General features: G+C 34.8%; 1 protein-coding gene across 2 annotated transcripts in view; it reads left to right on the top strand.

Annotated features, from left to right (window-relative positions):
• IL1RAPL1 (interleukin 1 receptor accessory protein like 1) overlaps positions 1-20,924 on the top strand; it is a 1,242,120-nt gene that overhangs the window by 1,211,377 nt on the left and 9,819 nt on the right. For both annotated transcript variants that reach the window (XM_006905511.3, XM_015595605.2), the window contains one exon: positions 18,904-19,047. In XM_006905511.3, the coding sequence (XP_006905573.1) occupies positions 18,904-19,047 (144 nt within the window). The remainder of the gene's footprint in view (positions 1-18,903; positions 19,048-20,924) is intronic.

The following is a 20,924-nucleotide window of genomic DNA, read 5'->3' on the forward strand; positions in this document are numbered from 1 at the left end:
CGCTTATTTCTCAATTAATAACTAACATGGGGAAGACCCTGGACAAAACCAATATTGAGAACCAAGAATGATAAACCCTTCGGTTTTTAATCATTCATATTGAAGTAATCATGTGGGACAAAGCTCAGTATTTAATTATACGTGGGCATAGTCAGTGGAAATGCTTTATTTGCTTTATTTTATTTTTCACTTGTTTTCCTAACTAAATGTTAAATTTTTGATAAAGATCTTTAACTTGTACTTCTGTTATTTGATTCAATATATGTAACACACTTTGTAAACGTGATGAATGGGATAATTAAATGTGTTTTGAGTAATACGAACTTAGTCTGTAGCAAGATTTCTCAATCTTGTCACTATAGAAACTTTGGGTTGGGTAATTCTTTGTTGTAGGGGGCTGTCCTATGCCTTGCAACATGTTTAACAACATTCCTAGCCTCTACCCATTAGATGCCAATGGTACCTTTCCCAGTTGTGACAACCAAAAACGTCTCCAAGTATTTCCAAATGTCCCCAGGGTACAAAATTGCCAACAGTTGAGAACCAGTGACCTACAGTATGACTATCAGAAGGACAGGCATTTTAATCTTGAAAACTCTCCAAGATCATACCTGATGTGAATGGAAGGTCAAGAGAATTCAAGCTTCTCATACCATAGGAATTGACAAAAACAAAGAAAGAAAGAAAGAAAGAAAGAAAGAAGCCAGCATCCAAACTAGTCCACACTGATCTCCCTGTATCCAGGTTCTTTGTCTGGGCCCCTTTCGTATTAAATCAGTTGTTGAAAGTTCCTTGTATTTCTACTCTTGGAGAGTCAACTAGAAGTCACTAGAGCAGTGCTTCACACTCTTTTTCTTTTTCTTTTTCTTTCTTTCTGTCTTTCTTTTTTTTTTTTTTTACTGTTGTTTTTGCAATCTTTACAATACACACAAATCACCTAGGGAGTTTGTTAAATAGTGATCCAAATTCAATAGTCTGGGGCAGGACTCAAGATTTGAATTTCAAACAAGTTCCTTATTGATGCTATTGGTGCTGGTCTGTGGACCACAATTGGCATACCAAGGTCTAATAAACTTGGTAGCATCTAATAGGTCAAGAGCAACCAGCTCTCTTGAGTTCACTGTTTCCTTGAGAGACGAATGAAAGAGCAATATAACCAGTCAGTGGGACTAATTCCCACTAATCGCCTCATTCTTTTTACATGGTCAACACATTTGAATCTATTTGAACATTGCCCTCACACTCTACTCTTAATGAGGTTACTTGCCTCATGTATTCAATGAAATTGTGTTTCATAGAACACATTTGCTACCCAGAGAGCTGTCTGAGAGGGCATTCCTCCAAGTATTAAATAATTAACCTCTTAAATGAAGAGCTCTCATTGTTGGACATCATTCATACATATCCCTTTTTAGAAAAGAAAATCCACTTAGGAATGTCTCAACAACATATATACGGATATATGCATATATTTCAGCCTATATGAACAGCAATAACCAAGGAGGAACAAGATATATGATAGGCAGTAAATACTGCTAATTTTCTGTTTTGAACACTTGTTTTCAGCTAAATCTCAATTATGTGTAATAAGGAAGGGCAGGTACAGTATGAGAAATGAACATCCACATATTATTGATCAATGATATGATGGCAAAATAGGCAAAGAAAAAATAACACAATAACCCAACAGTTCAACTCATTTTAACAGGCATCTGTCTAGTATCTAACAGAAGTTATAAAACACAAGTAGACCTGAGGTGAGAGCAGAGGAAATCTACTAGAACTCAGACCTTTGCGTTCGAAAATGACAAACAGGCAGTTTAAAACCATAATAATTCACTTTAAGATATTTGCGAGAAGCCCACTGATATCATATAGCATTCAAATAGCATATTTCCACATATGTGATCAGAGGTCACAAACAGAATAGCATAATCATGGCCACCACCCACCAACACACCACTTATTCTCAAAACCAACTTAATAGTCTCATTATTTCTAGGTCAAAACAACCTGCTGATTGACAATGTTTCATAACCTGCTCAAAATCTTACCTCACTGCAGGCTGCTTAAAGTTGGTTTGTATAACGCTGTTGTATGCAAAAGCAGCAAATCATTCCTATTCACCAAAAATGTATTGAGTGCCACCTATGGGTTAGGTGTACTTAGTAGTTGACTCACTGCTGCCAGAGGGATGTCTACCACCATCATGGGGCATTAAAGCAACATTGTTGGTGAGAAGGAGATGGCTGTGCATTTTTATGGCCGTGAATTCCTACAGTCAGTTGAGAAATGGCACAACTGAGTCATAAAATGCAAGGTATAACTTAATAAGCAGCTCCTGTATATCGGACTTTGATGACCAGGTCAGTAAAATGAGAAATTAGACATGACACATAAAAAATGCTAACTACTCTTTTGGGTCATATAGTAGGAAAAAAACTTGTTGATTTCCAATAAATTACCATGGTAACTTGTATTAGATTTTATTGTTGAGAATTACATTTGCCATCTGTAAGAAATATGTTAGCTGTTTGTCTCTATTTTTAGGGCACATGTACTATTTTTAGCATGTGTTCTATGAAGGATAATATATCTGGAGGTTGATTTCTTTAAATTAAAAGTGGACATTTAAATGCTATTAAAATAGACTTTTATTTTCACTTCACAAAAAAATTCAGTGGTATATTTAAGACAGCACAAAAAGATCATTTTTAAAACAAACCAAGAATCATTATCATGAATTAAAATTTGATATGAATGAGGATTGACTGAAAAGAAATTGTGAACTGTGAGGGGAAAAAAGGACTGTTATTTGACAGTGTTTTGTTTTTGACTCTTCACTTGTGTATGACCTAAAGTAACTCTCTTTGTGTCATTGTTCTTCATTTTTGTCATTTGTAAACTAATTGTCCTTAAGCTCCAGAGTAGGAATCTTGTAAGAACATATTAAACCCTGGGTGATTAATAGTATATAGTAGCCCGTTTGTCATATTTTACAGATTCCCAAGAGTTTTGAGTCATTATACTTCATTTTGCAAATCTTGAAAGTGAAATGAAGCGGTTGCTCTTCCTAGGGTTTTTCTTATGGTTTTAAGCATTTATAAAGTTGACTCGGCTCTTTAGACAACAAGTTCCTAACTGCAAAATAGAAATCACAATTCCTTAAGATATGCAGCTGCAGTTAAAAGTACTAGCTGGTAATGGTTGTCAAATTCATGGAAACTAAAATGGAAGATGCCATTATCAAAGCTTAAAAGAGTGATACGCATAAATTGCCTGACTTAAATCAGTTTGGAATTCTAATTCTAGTGTGTAGTGTAAAATGAGTATGACTTGAAAACTCATATATACTATCTCACAAGGTAACAACTCACAACTGCTTGGGTGAACTTTTAATTCTCCCCAAACATATCTGTCTATATTATTTAAATATCTCAGTATTGAAATTAACTTAATGGAATACATTAAAGATATCACAATAAAATTCCATATTGGTTATTTTCTTAAGTAGACTACGGTCACTGGCAACTCAGTAGTCACATAAAAATTGGTATTATTAAAATGTATTTTCAGCTATTGCCTAATTCATATACCAGTTTAGTTTCCTCATCTGTAAAACTGCAATTGGACTAAATGAAATTTGAAACCTGTATTTTCTCTAAAACTGGATTATGTTTTAACCTACTTTTTCAGTGAATTCTTATAAACTGTTGCCAAAATGATTATTTAAATAGAAAAAAAAAGCCCTATAGTGGTGTTAAATAATTTCTGCTAGACTTGCCTTATTGAACCAGACATCTGTAAATGATAGTTGGATAAATAGATATGTGAATGAAAAATTAATTAGGCTAAAGAGTTTACCATGAGGCATTTTAGCAGAAACACGGATTATAAACCACCTTGGAAAACTCTATTCCAAATTGTCCAGAGTAAAACGCAAAACATAAGCTATTTTGGAGTATTAGCATTTAAATTATATATCACTTTCCTCTGTTAAGTTTACTTAAAAACCTAATATATTAGAAAGAGATGCATAAAAGAACATTTAAACTGTAGTAAAAGTGGTTATCTTAGGGCTGTGTGATTCCATGTGACTCTTAATTTCTTCTTCGTATTCTTACGTGATTTTCAAATTCTTTACAGTAAGCATGTTTTATGGAGTCAGGGAAAAAAGGTGAGAAAATTAATCTATTTTTGTATAGGCACCGAAAAATTTTTAAATGCTTACAGGAAACCTATCATTACTCTATTTGCTATAAAATCAAGTTATTTGCATATTTTTAAAGTATGTTGAAACTTATTTGCTTGAATATAGAGTCTTGATCTCACTTTATGTCTGTCTATATTAGAAAACATTGCATTTTATAGAATATCTTTACTTCTACATTATTTTCTCAAGCCACTGCTAATTTTCATGTACCAAAAATCAATACATAGAGTTAGATGATTAGATAATGCCTTATTCTTTGTGAAGCAGGACTGTACTATTGTCATTTTGATAAAAGAGAATTCATTATTAAATACAGGCCCTTCATATATGTATTCCAACTATACAGTCCACTAAAATATACAAGTCACTCACTTTATTCTCATGGTTTAAGGAACTATTTACCATTCACTGAGAAGAAATCAAGGAATGGTAGGTTCTGCTATTGGTAATTCCCAAAACATGCCTATTTCTTCATAGAGTGTTAATGGGAGAGAAAAAAAAATGTTAATAAGTTCTTGACTAGTATCTCTTTACAGAATGATAAAGAAAGGCAAATTTACCGTTATTTTCCTCCGCATTTTTATGTTTTTGGAAAACAGAGAGTTATCGAAAAGATTCAAGAAAGATAAGAAATGGATTTTTCTGTTTCTTCCATTGAGGGAAATGAACCAGCATATGGTTTGATTATTGTTTTTGCCTTAATAGTTTCTAGCTCTATGGAATCAGTAAGATTTTGAATGAAACTTGCCTCATGAGAGAAACAGCTTTTGCCAAATACATTTTATTCTAATGTTTTCAATAATTAGAAAATATGTTAAAACCTTAAAGGAAGAAAATCATAATAATAGCATAAAATTCTGGTTTAGCAAAGCATCCCATTTTGTATACTGCAATGCAATCAGTTTTTACATGTGTAAAATACTTTATAAAATCTATTTTCAACAATTTAATGTACTACAAATAATCATACAATATTTTTAGAAGGGGTTCAATGTTTCTGTAGAAAACAAGGCTTCTCCTATTAGTTATCTAAGCAGTCCAGATGTTCTGGGTTCTCTGACCAATCCAAAGCATTCCCAATGGAAGACCAAACTGTTCTGTGACAATATATCCTGCAGTGGAGGATTGCTTTCAGGATAAATGCTGCAGCCCTTAACAAAAAGGAGTAAAATGGCAATGCCACCTTGACTCTGACAATTTTCTCTCAAGAGATGTTTTGTAACATTCTATCTGTGCCTGTCTATTTGTATGACATGTTCAGAAGGAAATTCTTTGTAGAGGGAAAGCAAATACTTTTTTCTTCTAAGAGATTTTCTTTTAGGCATCAGTGAAGTTTGACACCTTGATATACAGTAGTCCTATCTTCTGAGCTGGTCACCTGAGGCCCATTTTCCTCTTTATTATAGCAATATCTTCCTTCTTAGTCTGATTTCCCCCCCCCATTATACTCAATCTTATAAGATCTAAGATGAAGGAGGCTACATATGAATACTTTCAACGTTTGTATGTGTGCAAATCTGTAATGTCTGTGTACATCCCACGTTATGGTCTTTAGATAGACCTATTTTAAACATTGCTTTTATAATTCAAAGGGGAAATATTTTCACTGATAAAACTCTGTCTTACTAATACCACATTATACATTTAAAAGCTATATGTCAGTTTTACTCTAGGGAGAATAATTGTTCTATTTTTCTGCCCTAATTTTGGGAAACCTGGCTTAATTGATACCCCAACTCCTTCAAACAAATATTTATTGATAAGGTACATGCTAGTTGCTTTGAAAAGGAGAAAAAAACAACATATTATAACTGAGAAATCACTATATGAATTTGCCTATCATCACCCATCATAGCGTACATTCACTTTCCCTGTACTCTACACCAAACTATTTGCCAAAAAGTTTTACAGGCATTGCCTTGCACTGTGCCACACTGTGTCCAATTGGCATCTCTAAGAGCCAACAGAAACAAAAACATGCACCTGCACATGCACAAACACCCCAAGTGAGTTGCTCATCTATGGTTATGATACTTATAATAGAGTATTTCTTACACCCATATAAAAGGCCTGGCAGAATGACACTCAAGTGCACAATACATATTAGCTTTTATTATTTTGCTTTAAAATAATTGCTTACATGCCTGCCTCTGCAACTAGACATGATCTCCTTTAAGGCAAGAAGCATATTTCATTCATTATTTTATCACTGGAACTCAAAGCACTACTCCTGGCACATCTAAGTTACTTACTAAACAAAAAGAAAGTGAATGAGCGAGTGACAAGAAAAAATGAATAACAGTATCAAAGGTACGAAGCAATACACAATTTATTTCTAAATGCCCAGTGAACACAAACTTTTCTAGTTCTGTAAGTCCATATAAGACTATATTGTCATTGGATTTATGAATGAAAGAACATTGCTAAGTATATGCTATGAAGTTGATCATTTTTCTTTAGAATAACTTTTATTACCAAATGAATGGACTGCATATTAATTACTATACTTCGTCAGTTGCTTGAACCTTCTGGTTGGCTGTGAAAATGGCTCGCAGAGATATTCTTGGAATTTTAGAGAGGAAGTACACAAAAATCTTAAGTTTTTATTAGAAAATTGAGTTAGTGCATCCAGGCATTCATTTATTCAACAAATATTCCTTGAGAACCTACTATGTGTCAGATAGTTTTCAAGGCACCTAGATAGATCAATAAAAATTATGGACAAAATAGACAAATAATTTGAACTGGTAGAATTTAAATTACAGTGGGAGAAGACAGACAATAAACAATAATAAACTTATTAATAAGAAAATTAAATATTATGCTATTTAGTGATAAATGCTATACATAACTTGGAATGAATGGTCAGTAGGTAAAATTGGGAAGGTGTTATATTAGCAAAGACTTGAAGAAGCAAAGAAGGAGGCATGCAGAAATCTGGGAAGGAACATTCTAATCAGAGGTAACAGCCAAAGCAGAGGTCCAAAGGTAAAGGAATTGTTTAGAATGTAAAACCATAAACAAAACTAAATGATATAATGCAATACGGTAAGTCACCAAAAAAGCTATAGAAAATACATTTTCTAAGGAGATGAATCACTTTTAGTTGGAAAAGCTTCATTGAAATTGTAGATCTTAGCCTTACCTTGCAGATTTGGCAGAGTTTTGATAAATGGAAAGGAGAAGTTCTAAGTCGGTACAGAATTGGGAAAACATGTCAAATTCAATTCACATTTGGAGGGATGATTCTGGCTGGAGATTAATCAATTGCTTCAATTAAAGGAGTGAAGGACTTTGAATTCCACCATAAGAGGTTTGGACTTTCTTCGATGAGCATGTAATCAGCTAACAATTACTGAAAAAAATTCCAAGGTTATGACATGTTTTTGGAAGATTAAACTGAAGGCTTTTACAGATTACATTAGAATAATTGTAAATAATAATTTTTTTTTAACTTTATATTAGTTTCAGGTGTACAGCATAATGGTTAGACATTTATATAATTTACGAAGTGATCCCCTCTATTATTCTAGTATCCACCTGGCACAATATATAGCCATTACAATATTACTGAGTATATTCCCTATGCTGTACTTCACATCCCTGTGATTATTTTGTAACTACGAATTTGTACTTCTTAATCCCTTCACCTTATTCACTCAATCCACTAACTCTGGTCCCCTTGGCAACCACCAGTTTGTTCTCTGTATCTATGAGTCTATTTTTGTTTTGTTCATTTATTTTGTTCCTTAGATTACACATGTAAGTGAAATCATATGGTATTTGTCTTTTTCTGCCTGACTTATTTCACTTAGCATAATATCCTCTAGGTCCATCTATGACATTGCAAATGTTAAGATTTTACCATTGACATATAATATTATGTTAGTTCCAGATGTACAACACAGTGATTAGACATTATATAACTTACAAAGTGATCACTCCAATAAATCCAGTACCCTTCTGGCACCATACATAGTTATTATAATATTATTGACTATATTCCCTATGCTGTACTTTACATCCTCATGACTATTCTGTAATTATCAATTTTCATTTCTTAATCCCTTCTCCTTTTTCAAGCAACCCTCATCTTCTTCGCATTTGACAACCATCTAATTGTTCTCTGTATCTGAGTTTGTTTCTGTTTTGTTTATTTTCTTCTTTAGATTCCACTTGTAAGTGAAATAGTACAGCATTTGTCTTTCTCTGTCTAACCTACTCCACTCAGCACAATACCCTCTAGGTCCATCCATGTTGTTGCAGATGGCTGAGTAATATTCCATTATATATACATATATATATATCACCTCTTCTTTATCCACTCGTCCATTGGATGGACACCCAGGTTGCCTCCATATCTTGGCTATTGTAAATAATGCTGCAATGAACATATGAATTCACATGTCGTATCAAAGTAGTGTTTGGGGTTTCTTCAGATAAATACCCAAAAGTGGGATAACTGAGTTCTTCTTTGTCTCTTGTTATAGCCTTTGTTTTAAAGTCTATTTTGATTGGTGTAAGTATTGCTACCTCAGCTTTTTGTTTGTTTATTTGTTTGTTTCCATTTTCATGGAATATCTTATTTCATCCCTTTACTTTCAGTCTATGTGGGTCTTTAGATCTGAAGTGAGTCTCTTGGTAGGCAGCCTATGTAAAGTCTTGTTTTCTTAATCGTTCAGCCACCCTATCTTTTGATTGGAGCATTTAATCCATTTATATTTAAAGCAATTGTTGATAGACATGTAGTTATTGCCATTTTACTATTCACATTTTTTATCTTTTTTTTCTTCATCTTCTTCTTAAAGAAGTTCCTCCAACATTTCCTGTATTACTGGCTTGGTGGTAATGCATTCCTTTAGCTTTTTCTTGTCTGAGAAGCTCTTTATCTGTCATCCGATTCTAAATGATAGCTTTTCTGGGTAGAGTAGTCTTGATTGTAGATCCTGGGTTTTCATCACATCGAATATTTTGTGCCAAGTCCTTCTGTCCTGCATAGATTCTTTTGAGAAATCAGCTGCCAGTCTTATGGGTGCTCCCTTGAAGGTAACTGATTGCTTTTCTCTTGCGACTTTTCAGATTTTCTCTTTGCTGTTAATCTTTGGGATTTTAATTATGATGTGTCTTGGTGGGGGACTCTTTGGGTTCATCTTGTTTCGGACTCTATGTGCTTCCTAGGCTTGTATGTCTACTTTCTTCACCAGGTTAGGGAAATTTTCAGTCATTATTTCTTCAAGTAGGTTCTCAATCCCTAGCTCTCTCTCTCTTCTTCTGATACCCTTATGATGTGAATGTTAATGCACTTGATATTGTCTCAGAGGTCCCTTAAACTTTTCATTATTTTCTTTTTTTTTCTTTTTGCTATTCTGATTGGGTGTTGTCTGCTATCTTATCTTCTAAATTGCTGATTTGATCCTCTGCTTCATCTAGTCTACTATTGATTCCTTCTAATGTATTCTTCATTTTAGTTATTGTATTCTTCATTTGTGACTGTTTTATTTTTTTATGGTGTCTATGTCTTTTTTTATGCTTACTGTCTTTCCATTGACGTCCACATCAAGATCATCTATTCTCCCCCTAAGTTCATTGAGCATCTTTATAACTAGTGTTTTGAACTCTCTCATGTGTTGCTTGCCTCCATTTAGTTTAGTTCTTTTTCTGGAGTTTTCTCCTATTGTTTCATTTGCAGCATGGTTTTTTTTTCCCCCCCTCATTTTAGTTGTCTCTCTGTGTTCGTTTCTATCTATTAGGTAGATTTGCTACATCTCCGTCTTGGCCAGGTGGCCATATGCGTAGGTGTCCTTTGTGGCCCAGGGGCACAGTCTCCCTTATCACCTGTGCCGGAAGCTTCTGGAGTGTCCCTTGTGTGAGTTGTGCATGTTCTCCTGTTGTAGTTAAGTTTTGATTGCTGTTAGCACATTATTGGGTGGGATTGACTCTCAGGCTGACTGGCCATGAGGATTGGTCATGGTTACAGCATCTGAGCTGCTGTGTGGGGGATGACTCCACACAGTGAGATTCTTCTCAGTGGTCTTGTGTACCTGTTGAGACCACCCTTGTGGTGTGCTGCTTGTGAGGCTAATCAGGTAGTGCTCTGATGTGGTCTGATGCCAGCCTCTGGGTGCATTGGTTCTGTGGTCCCTTGGGAGGGGTTCTCATGCAAGCCAATGTCAGCCACTGGCTGTAACCACCCAGGGTTCCCTGGTAGGAGCTACAAAGTGATCCGTGGTTGGTTGCTGCCTGTGCTGGACCTGGAGACAAGTGAGAGAGACAGTGCATTGAACTGCCACCAGTACTGGGCCTGGGCAGCTTAGCAAAAGGTTCAGGGCAGCCCAAGGCCTAAGGCTCCCTGCCAGCTGCCCATAAGACTCAGTAGATGAAAGAGCCTTTGGGTGGTATGGGAGTTGGTTGTGGCAGGGTCCCAGGGAGTCACTGGGGTAAAGCAAGCAGATTTTACCCAACCAGTGCAGATTTAGATTTGATGCCAGTCCTGAGCCTGTGACCTCTTGCAAATGTCTCAGATCACACTGAGGCTAGCTGCCACCTGCCTCGGGCCCACAGACAGCCAAGATTTGTTCAAGAGATACTGTAATTCAGGCTGGGGCTGGTTGCCTGCTACCAAGCTGATTCCTGAGGTGTGCAAGAGCTGAGGCCTGTTGATTGCAGTCTAATGAGCCCCCCTGCTGAGAGCACGGAGTGGTTGTCAATCAATGAGATAGCCACAGGCAATTTGCAAGTTTGGTGGGGTGAGGTTTCAGGGCGTCACTTGGGTGGAGAGAGCCAACCTCACCAGGCCAATGCAGATTCAGAATTGGCCTTGTGTGGGGAAGGCTCAACACAGGCAAGATGGCGCCTGCCTTCAGGCTTCACAGGAGAGTTCAACATAGGGGCAAAGGTGGCTGTCCCTCCAGTCCTCCCCCAAAAGCCACACGGCTGTCTTTTTCTGTATGTCTCTGGCACCTCCCGAGTTGCTGTCCTTCCACCGGAGCCGAGGGTGAGTGTCTATGAGAGAGTGAATCTGTGTGCAGGCCTTTAACAGGATATCTCAATCCCCCAGTTCCTTTCATTTCACCTGGATGGATGGTCAGAATTCCCACTGATTTTTACAGCCAGATTTTGTGGGTCCTCCTTTTCCTAGCACTGGAACTCTGGGCTGGGGTGCCTCGTTCCTTCAGGGGAATCTCTGCAAGCAAGATATCACTCCCAATGCTCAACCACCACATGCGGGTGCAGGACCAGCTTGTTCCACATCTCTGCCCCTTTTACCGGTTTTAATGTGTCCTCTTTATATCCTAAGCTATAGAAGTTCTGTTCAGCTAGTCTTCAGATGGTTCTCCATGTTGATTGTTCTATAATTTAGTTGTAATTTTAATGTGGTCATGAGAAGAGGCAAGCATAACATATATCTACCCCGCCGTCTTGACTGGAACCTCTGTAAATAATAAAATTTTAATCCAAAAGTAATCAACCCCAAATACACTCTAATGACAGTAACATTTGCAATAATGTGATCTTACCATTGGACCTGTCTTGTATTTTTTAATATTTTATTTTGGAAAAAAACCTGTAAACATTACAGAAAAAGTGCATAAAATAGAACAATAAATTTCCACATATCCTCTCCAGCTAGATTCACTAATTGACATTTTGCCATCATTGTCTTATCTCTGTCTAGATAGGTAAACAAAAAGATACAGCTACTCTCTGTATATATAACACATAACACATATTGCTGAACAACATGAGAGTGAATCACAGACATCGTGACTAAATTCTTCAGTGTGAATCTCCTAAAAACAAAGATATTTTCTTAGAAAACCAGAGTATATTTATCAAATTCAGGAAAATTTAAAATGATAGAATGCTATTATATATAGTTTATTTTTAATTTCAAAGATTGTCCCAATAGTATTTATTATACCATATTGCTCATCCAGGATTAGGCATTGCATTTAGTTGTTGCCCTTTTAGTCTCTTTTAATCTGGGATCGTTTCGAGCCTTTCTTTGTCTTTCATGGCATTGCCATTTTTGAAGAGTAGAAACCACATTTTATTTTTTTGTAGAATATCCCTCAGTTGGGTTTCTCTGATAACTTTCTCCTTTTTTGGATATTTACCTGTTTCTGGCTGGAGTGCTACATAAATGATATTGTGCCTTCTTAATGTGTCACATCAGGAGGTACATGATGTCAATTTGTTCCATTACTAGTGATGTTAATTTTGGTCACTTCCTTAAGATGGTGTTCATTTTCCCCTTAATTATTAATAAATAATCAGTGGGGAGGTACTTTAAGATGGTGTGAATATCCTGCCTCATCAATCTTTCACTCAGTAATTATAGGCTCTGTTGATAATACTTGCCTGAATCAATTATTAGGATGGCAAAACAATGATAATTCTTAGCTCTATCATTCTTTCTATATTTACCAATTAGCATTCTACTCTAAAGGAGAACTTTCCTTTTTATTAATTTATTTATAATTAATATGAACTCATGGATTCATATTTTATTCAATTACTCTCATTATTCATTTTAACTCGTACTTTAATACATAACATTTATGAATATTCTCTACTTCATAGGAAAAAAAAAAATGTAACACCCTTCCTATCTGTTTGGGAAGAGCGAAATCACATTCCAAGGGTGGGCTCTAGCAAACTATATAGAGAATGATGCATTTTTTTCTCTAGTCTTTCATTTTATTTTTCATTTTTAATAGTTTATTAACATGTGACAATTCAGTTCCAAAGGCTCATAGGAGCTTAGTCTGACTAGGCCTAATGGTGGGTCCTAGCCATTGACCATATTTGCATTCTTATTGGTAGTAAGTTAAAGCTAATTCAGTCCTTTGGCTGAAAACTTTTTTTCAAAATGGCAAAATGTACTTTGAAAGTAATATTTTGCCCAAATGTTTGTTTTAGTTCATAGATCAAGCTGCTACATTCAGAGACCATTTTCATTTATTATTATTATTAACCTGCCTTGTTCCAAAAAGCACTTCTACATGAGCAAAACTGCTGTCTTTACATGCCAGTTTATACCTTCCCAAAACATTTTCTTGCTATTATATGAATAGCAATTCAGCTTCTTAATGTGTTACCAAAAAAAAAATTTAACTGCTTCTAAATTGCATTGATGTATTATAGAATTGAATTGAATATCTTTGTAGGCTGAGTATAATTATCCTCCTGCCAGGAACAAATAAGTTATACTGCTCCAGAGAAATAAATATGCATATGAATTTATGTGGATGGATAAATCCTTATAAAGTTTGGCTCTTTATAATATAATGAGAGAAGAAGAAATGTACTTGGTGAAGCTAATGAATAAACTGGGATCATTATATTGTCTATCATGCATTTCCCCCACAAACTTGCATTTTTCTGCATATAAATTGAAGCAGAGCATTTCAAAGGACTTTATAAATGAATGAGTCAATTTTAGAAGGAACTATAGAAGAATAAGCCACCTAAAATCTTCAGTTATACTTTAAACAAGATTATATATGTATAAATAGAGTTACAAAATGAAAACTCCAAGTGAAGAGTTCAAAAATACATATAAACTTTGATTTAACTTTGTTAGCATCTTTACCTCTTCAAAGATACCTAGCAGAAAAAGTTTGCACACAATAATACCAAATACACGCCATTTTTTTTAAATCCCAAACTGTACTATTTAATTGCAGCAACATTAGTGTAAACCAAATGCATTTATTATTTGCAATGTAACCCAATATACTAAGAGATGGCATGTGCTTTATTTTAATTAGCTGTTTCTTTCAAAGAGCTGCTTGGTCCAACTGTCTTGATAAGAAAAAATTGTAGCCATTGCTCAAAATGCTTGTAGCAAATCTAGTTTCAAATTGAAGCAATTTATTCCAAAAGCAGTCTACTACTGCAGCAATAATCAATGTGCTTTCCCTTAGCCCTTACTGGAGCTTTCCAAGGACTATTGTTAATTGCCTGTAACTAAATGATCGCTGGTGCCCTTAAATGTAACTCTTTGGCACTTGTTCATTTGTTGTGTTTAACCAAATGCTAGTTTCTCTTAGGTTTTGCCTAGAAATTTTGCTTTACAATTTTTAATATTCAGTCTCAGTCCCTTAAAGGGGGCAAAGTCTATCATTTTAATAAAATAACACAAAGGCTAAACAGATTTTAAAAGGTCTGCACTTTCTCTATCCATCCTCTGATGTTGAATTGTGCCGAAATGGAATCTTTCTATTTTTTAAATGCTGCCACTCCAGGCAACTTGAACTTGAGCTGAAAAGCAGATTCCATTTCAAAAGGAAAATGACATTTGCTGGGGCAACACTTTTCACATTTTAGTGTAAAGATAAAATATAGCAGTGGGTTCAAGTCATTTCTTTAACTGTAACAGAATTTAACCCCTAGTAATTTTGTCTTCCTATGTATAAGCAATAATGGGTAGCACTCATATTAATAAATGTGTCCAGCTTGGAGCAAAAGAAATGTGAAAACTAAATCTAATACACCATTTTCTTTGAGAGAGTTTACACATGCTATATAAACTAATGTGAGTAACTTAAATCAAATGGAAAAATTTTAACCTGCACTTATTTATAATATGGAGGCATATAAATTACTCTCGCCTAAAAATAATGTTGTAACTGAGGAGCAAGCACTGGTGTGTGTACTGTGGGGAAAGACACATTTCTTTTCTGACTTCCAAGGATATTATAAGAACACCATGCTTCTGCATGTGATACTACGAAAGTATCTGGGGGAAATCAGAGACACTCTCAGGATCTGAGGATCAATTAGCTTCATGTAAATGCTGTTTCTTTGGACCAGTTTTTGGTATTCCCATCATTAGTAAATGACTATCATGTCTCAGAAGACTTGGTCTTGCTTATTGCCCATACTCTAAGTATATATAACTTTCATCTGTTCGTACCTTGAAAAATGTATTCCTTTGACACAAGACCACTTTGTAATTTCTAAGCTACATAACCCTGCTGTCTTTTTCTCATTACATATCAGACAATAGTATTGATTGGCCTGGTGAATAGTGTATTTGAGATAGTGTATAAAATTTTTTGAGTGGCTCTGGACATCTAGACATGGGAATAATTCACATTTGGACAATTATTTCTCTAAAAATACAAAGGACTTACTTTTATATAATTTTCTCTAGCTTATACATATCTGATTTTTAAAAGATTTTTTAAAGTGTACAGAAACCAGAATTATAAATACCATCTGAAGAAAGCGAAAATTATGCTAATTAGATTAATAGGATTATGTTTCAGGCACAATTTTTGATTGTTTCAAGAGCTGTTTGATTTGATCTGGGTGTGTAAGGTATGCTAGATGCCCAGGCCCAGTTCCATGCCTTCAGCATCAAAAGATGTGTTTAGGGGCAGCACAGAAGAATCACTGTCTGCCTGGGCACATATCTACACCAGAGCAGCTTTCCTGACTCCCAGCTTTCTTTATAGCTTCTCCCCATGTAGGCCTTGGGTTAAAACTTATAATGGCTCTTTTTTTTTACTTAAATTTATTGGAGTGACATTGGTTAATAAAATTGTGTCAGTTTCAAGTGTACAATTCAATAATATGTCATATGTATATTACATTGTGTACTCACCACCCAAAGTTAAATCTCCTTCTGTCACCATATATTTGACCCCCCTTTACCCATCTCTATCTCCCCATCCCCTTTCCCTCTGATAACCACAAAACTGTCGTCTGTGTCCATGAGTCTCTCTTTGTTTGTCTTGTTCACTTGTTGCTTTCAGTTTTATATCTCACATAAGAAAAGATGAAATATTGCCTTTTGCAACAACATGGATGGATCGCGAGATTACCATTCTAAGCGAAATAAGTCAGACAAAAAAAGTCAAGAACCATACAATGGCTCTTTAAAAAAAAAAATCAAACTTTTAAAGTATTGAAGTATGATTAACATAAAAGGCATAGATCTTAAGTGTTCAGCTCAGAGTTTTGACAAATGTATATGCTTGTGTATCCACCCCTGAAATATGATACAGAATATTTCTTTTACTCCAGAAAGTTTCCTCTTGCCATTTTCCAATAAATTTTTTCATCACCCATCCACAAAGCATCCATTTTGTGATCTCTATATGGTTTATTTTGGCCCGCTCTTGGACTTCATTTAAATAGAATTATACAAAAAATATTACTTTGTATCTGGCTCCCTTCATCTAACATAATTTTGTGAGATTCACGTATATCACATGTATCAGTAGTTTATTCTTTTTTCTGCTGCATGTACCCTATAATATGTACACGTATCTCCTGTTCATTATCTTCTGTTAATGAGCATTTGGTTTGTTTCCAGTTGTGGCTACTATGAATAAAACTGCTCTGACCCTTCTTGTACAAGTTTTCCTGTGGACATCTGCTTATATTTCCTTTGAGTAAATACTTAGGAGTGTAATTGCTACTGATAGAGTAACTTCATATTTAGCTTCATTAGAAACTACTTAAAATTTTCTAATATAGTAGTATCAATGGGTTCTTGCACTAGTAATGTTGGGAAGTAGAAGATAAGCATTCTCCATTATTTTTCCATTTCTTTTCTCATGCAAGAATTTTTAGAGTGATGAATTCCAACCGTTTAATGCATTAAATTAGAAAACAATGAATCTTAACAGAAGCCATAGTCCAAATGCTTATCTCTCCCATCATATGCAGTATAATTTAAATCAGATTTTTCTGGTGTATAAATTAGCCTATGGGCATAAGTTAGAGTTTTATGCAGACTTCTGTGTGTAGTGGTTTAACACATATCCTGAGAGAACAAGATTCAAAGTACCCCACAGAATTATCTACCCACTTACCCTTTCTGTTCACACATTATTAGGAAAACGGTATACTGAAGAGCGTTTTATATTTCAGTCTTAGTACTTTTGTACTACTATTTTGTGTAGTCCTTCACAAGAGTCAACAGATAAGGCTGTCTGATATTTATAAATACAAATATAAAAATTTTGTGGATATAATTTTCAATATTTTACACTTAATTTACTTAGACTCTAAAAGATTTAATAGCTCACTTTATTTTTCTTTCTTAAATTCATAAAGTCCAATCACTTTTTATAAGATTTTTTCTATGTCCCTTTTAATTTTAATAATGGCAGGAAAATGCACTTGATTATGCAGGAGTTATGTGTGTTTTTTATTAAACTGTTGAATTAGAAACGAAAGACTAGATAATGAAAAGCATGGCTGAATTTTGTTCTGCAATTATTACAGGAAAAGTGACATCACATACAAACACACACAAAACGTCCTTGTGAGAAAATTATGGCCAAATTTTTTCAAATTATTTAACACTGATACTGTACTGCACTCATGATGATTTCACCCCATTTCAAGATCTCAGGAAGGATCTTGTAACCCAAGAGTAGCTGTCACTGCAAAACCATATATTATTTTAAAGTTCTAAGTCTAAGACTACATTGACTACGTTACAAAATCGGATAACCCATCGGTGGAGTCTAAGTTACAGAATCAAAAATACTATTATTTTAGAGCCATAATTTCAGGAATATTTATCTTTAATGATAATTAAGCAAACTAGTACTTTTCAAGGTAGTTGTCAACTGCAGGAAACAATGGCTACCCATCAGTAACAACATTTGGATTATTTTGATGAAGGACAACAGGCATACACAAGCAATTAGTTAAAGTAAATTTCAAAATCTCTGCATTCTGGCTTAATGTTTAAATGCCAATAGCCTTGAATTTATTACAGTGTCCATGAGTTCTAAAGGAGAAAAAAGAAGTGATTTTTTATCCCCCAAATTGCCTGATAATTTTTTGATGTAACATAAACATTTAAGAGATATAAGAGAATTTGTATACAGTGAATGGCAAGAAAATCCTTTGGCTAGTATGTAGTAATATGCCTAGTGAAAGGAGAAACAAAGGAAAAGAAAAAAAAAGTAACTTAGTGAAAGGAAAATACCAATATAATCTGCTATGACATCCACTAGCAGGCCTGCTTCTTAAACCCAAGTAAGCATTCAGCCTCCAAAGCTATCATAGGCCACATTAGCACCACTTTATTCAGAAAGATATAGGACAGGAGTCACTGCATGACAGAGGCCAGCAAACAGTATTGATTAGGTGGTCCATCTAACACTCCATGCAACAGTCCACATTGCCCTTCAAGAACTGTGCTGTTTGACCCCTCCGCTCCCCTTAGGTCCAAACCGCAGGTGAGAGATCAGGTGGGAAGGATAGATTCACACTGGTGAGTTCAGAAGCCCTCCTGGCTTAAAAGCTTTATATCATCAGGAACCAATATTTCTTTTATCAACCCTATAAGTATAACTTGCAGGATTCCTACAAGGTGTATATTTGTATGTAAGAGTTACTGCACTCAGGCAAGCCCAAAATCATTGTTTACAATCAAGTATTTATAGTTCTCAATCAAAATGCAATCCACCAACATGCATTCATTTTTACCATAAGCAATGTTGCTTAGCAACGGTTACCACACACCACCTCATCTGGCTACCAAGGAAACAAAGCTAGAAAGTTAGTAAAAGGTCAGATTTTCATGCAGAGAGGAAAGTGATTGTGTTAATCTATTGCCCACATCTAGTCTCACCTACAAAACTGTGAAATCAAGTCGAATTTATGATTTTGCATGTAAATATGGTATAATTCTCTCTTGTGATTTTTTTTTCTAGAGCTGATGTACACGGTTGAACTTGCTGGAGGGCTTGGTGCTATCCTTTTGCTGCTTGTTTGTTTGGTGACCATCTACAAGTGTTACAAAATAGAAATCATGCTCTTCTACAGGAATCATTTTGGGACTGAAGAGCTGGATGGAGGTAAGATAAGTTCCCTCTTTTAATGTTCTTTCTCAATATTATTTTTTGTTTCCTTCATTTTATTAGGGGAAAGAAAAGTTACCTATGTAACCATTGACAGCAGCTCTTAGAATCTTTCAGTGTTTGGTTCATAAATTCATCTTTTATGTGGTACTATATGTGTGATACTTTGGAGTCAATAGATATATTCCTCTGAAAATTGTAAAGCAACACCTACCCTTTTTAGAATCATATTCCAAACAGCACTTGCAAGTTACAAATGCTGATTGCAATGCTATCAGTGTGTTCATCTTCTCTCACCTTGTAATCAGTACTGAAAAATCAGCTTTACTTTTCTATAGGTGAGGAGTGTCTCTTTTAATTGTGTTCCCTAGCCTAGTAGTTTGAAGTGAATCTCAATTTGTTCCTTATTTAAACCGATCAGTTATAATAAACTGCTGAATGTTTTAGAATTCATCCAACAGTCTTTTCAATCCTGTTTATTTAGCTATATTGAGACAAGCTAATTTTTATTCCAAGTGTCAACCAACAGATAAGAAAGTGCACAAGCACATTATTTTCATAATAATACATTTAATAATTTTACTGAAATTGGACAAGTAAATATTGTTTTCATAGAGATAGTAATTAATATTTGCCTCTAGTCAGTCATGAATATATATACAATCTAAGAGGAATTTGGGGTCCAAAAACTGAACTCCTTAAACCACTCATTAGAGAATGGAAATGTTTTCCTTTTTGGTCATTTGAAAGTGATTCACATGTAAGATAAACTTGCAATATAGGAAGCATATGCAAATCAACAATAAATAGGATGGTAAAGGTTCTTCTTCATATTTATAAACTTTTTTTTTCATTGACTGTCAGTTTTGCACTAAATGGTGCAAAAGAAAATGAAGCGATTGCCCATGTTACCACATTTTCAGGGGCCTCTGGAATAAATCCACAGGTAGAACTATAGGTTGTCAGACTTGTGAAGAGGAAAAGTTTGTTCAGCATCCCTAGCACTCCTTCCCCTTTCCTATTAGGGTGAAGTCTATACTGTAGCAAAACTTTTTTTCTCTTTTAATTTTTAAGTGCTGAGTTGCCTATTTGTTCTTTGTTCCTAACTTTCTTACGTGTTCATATAAATGATTAAATATTTTGCTACCGCTTCAAAGAGATGGAAGAAAATTGCCAATGTCAGAGCTATTGTTGAATGGGTACCAAGCAATGTGCTAGGCATTCTTAAAATAATTTTTGCTGAGCCTCAAATTCTGAGATCAATGTTATAATATCCATTATACTGATAAGGCAACTAAGGCTCCGAGAAGTAAATAACTTACTGAAGAAGATAAACACAAATATTACTGTACATGGCCAAGATGGGACTTGAAAATAGGTCTATTTCCAAAGCTTTTATTATTTTTATTTTTATATTTGTAGTTTTCCAATTATAGTTGACATACAATATTATATTAGTTTATTTTATGTTCTGAATGACATGAATGATTTTACCCAAACTATCAATTCCAGTGCAGTTTTTATTTGTCAATGTTCTGAATGGTAGAAGATTCTGGATGGTTTAGATCCCTCTAAACCTTAGTAATATACCCTTGGGTTCTTCTACACTTGCTGTTATGGTCACATAATTATCTACTCTCTTACAATGGTCGAGAATTTCTCTAACATCATCAAATCCCCATTCTTCTTCGCTTTCCCTCAATTTTTTTCATCTTCCAAAGAAGAGATATCTGTTAAGAAGAGACCCCAAGCATTTCATATTCTTGACTTGGCTTTTAAAAAATGTAATTTGAAAGTCAAAACCGAGCAATGTCTTTATCTTGACCATCTTATTACTTCCACCAAAAAGAGAATATATAAAATACTCTTGGAAG

This window comes from Pteropus alecto, unplaced genomic scaffold (genome assembly GCF_000325575.1).
Source record: "Pteropus alecto unplaced genomic scaffold, ASM32557v1 scaffold301, whole genome shotgun sequence".
Lineage (NCBI taxonomy): Eukaryota > Metazoa > Chordata > Mammalia > Chiroptera > Pteropodidae > Pteropus > Pteropus alecto.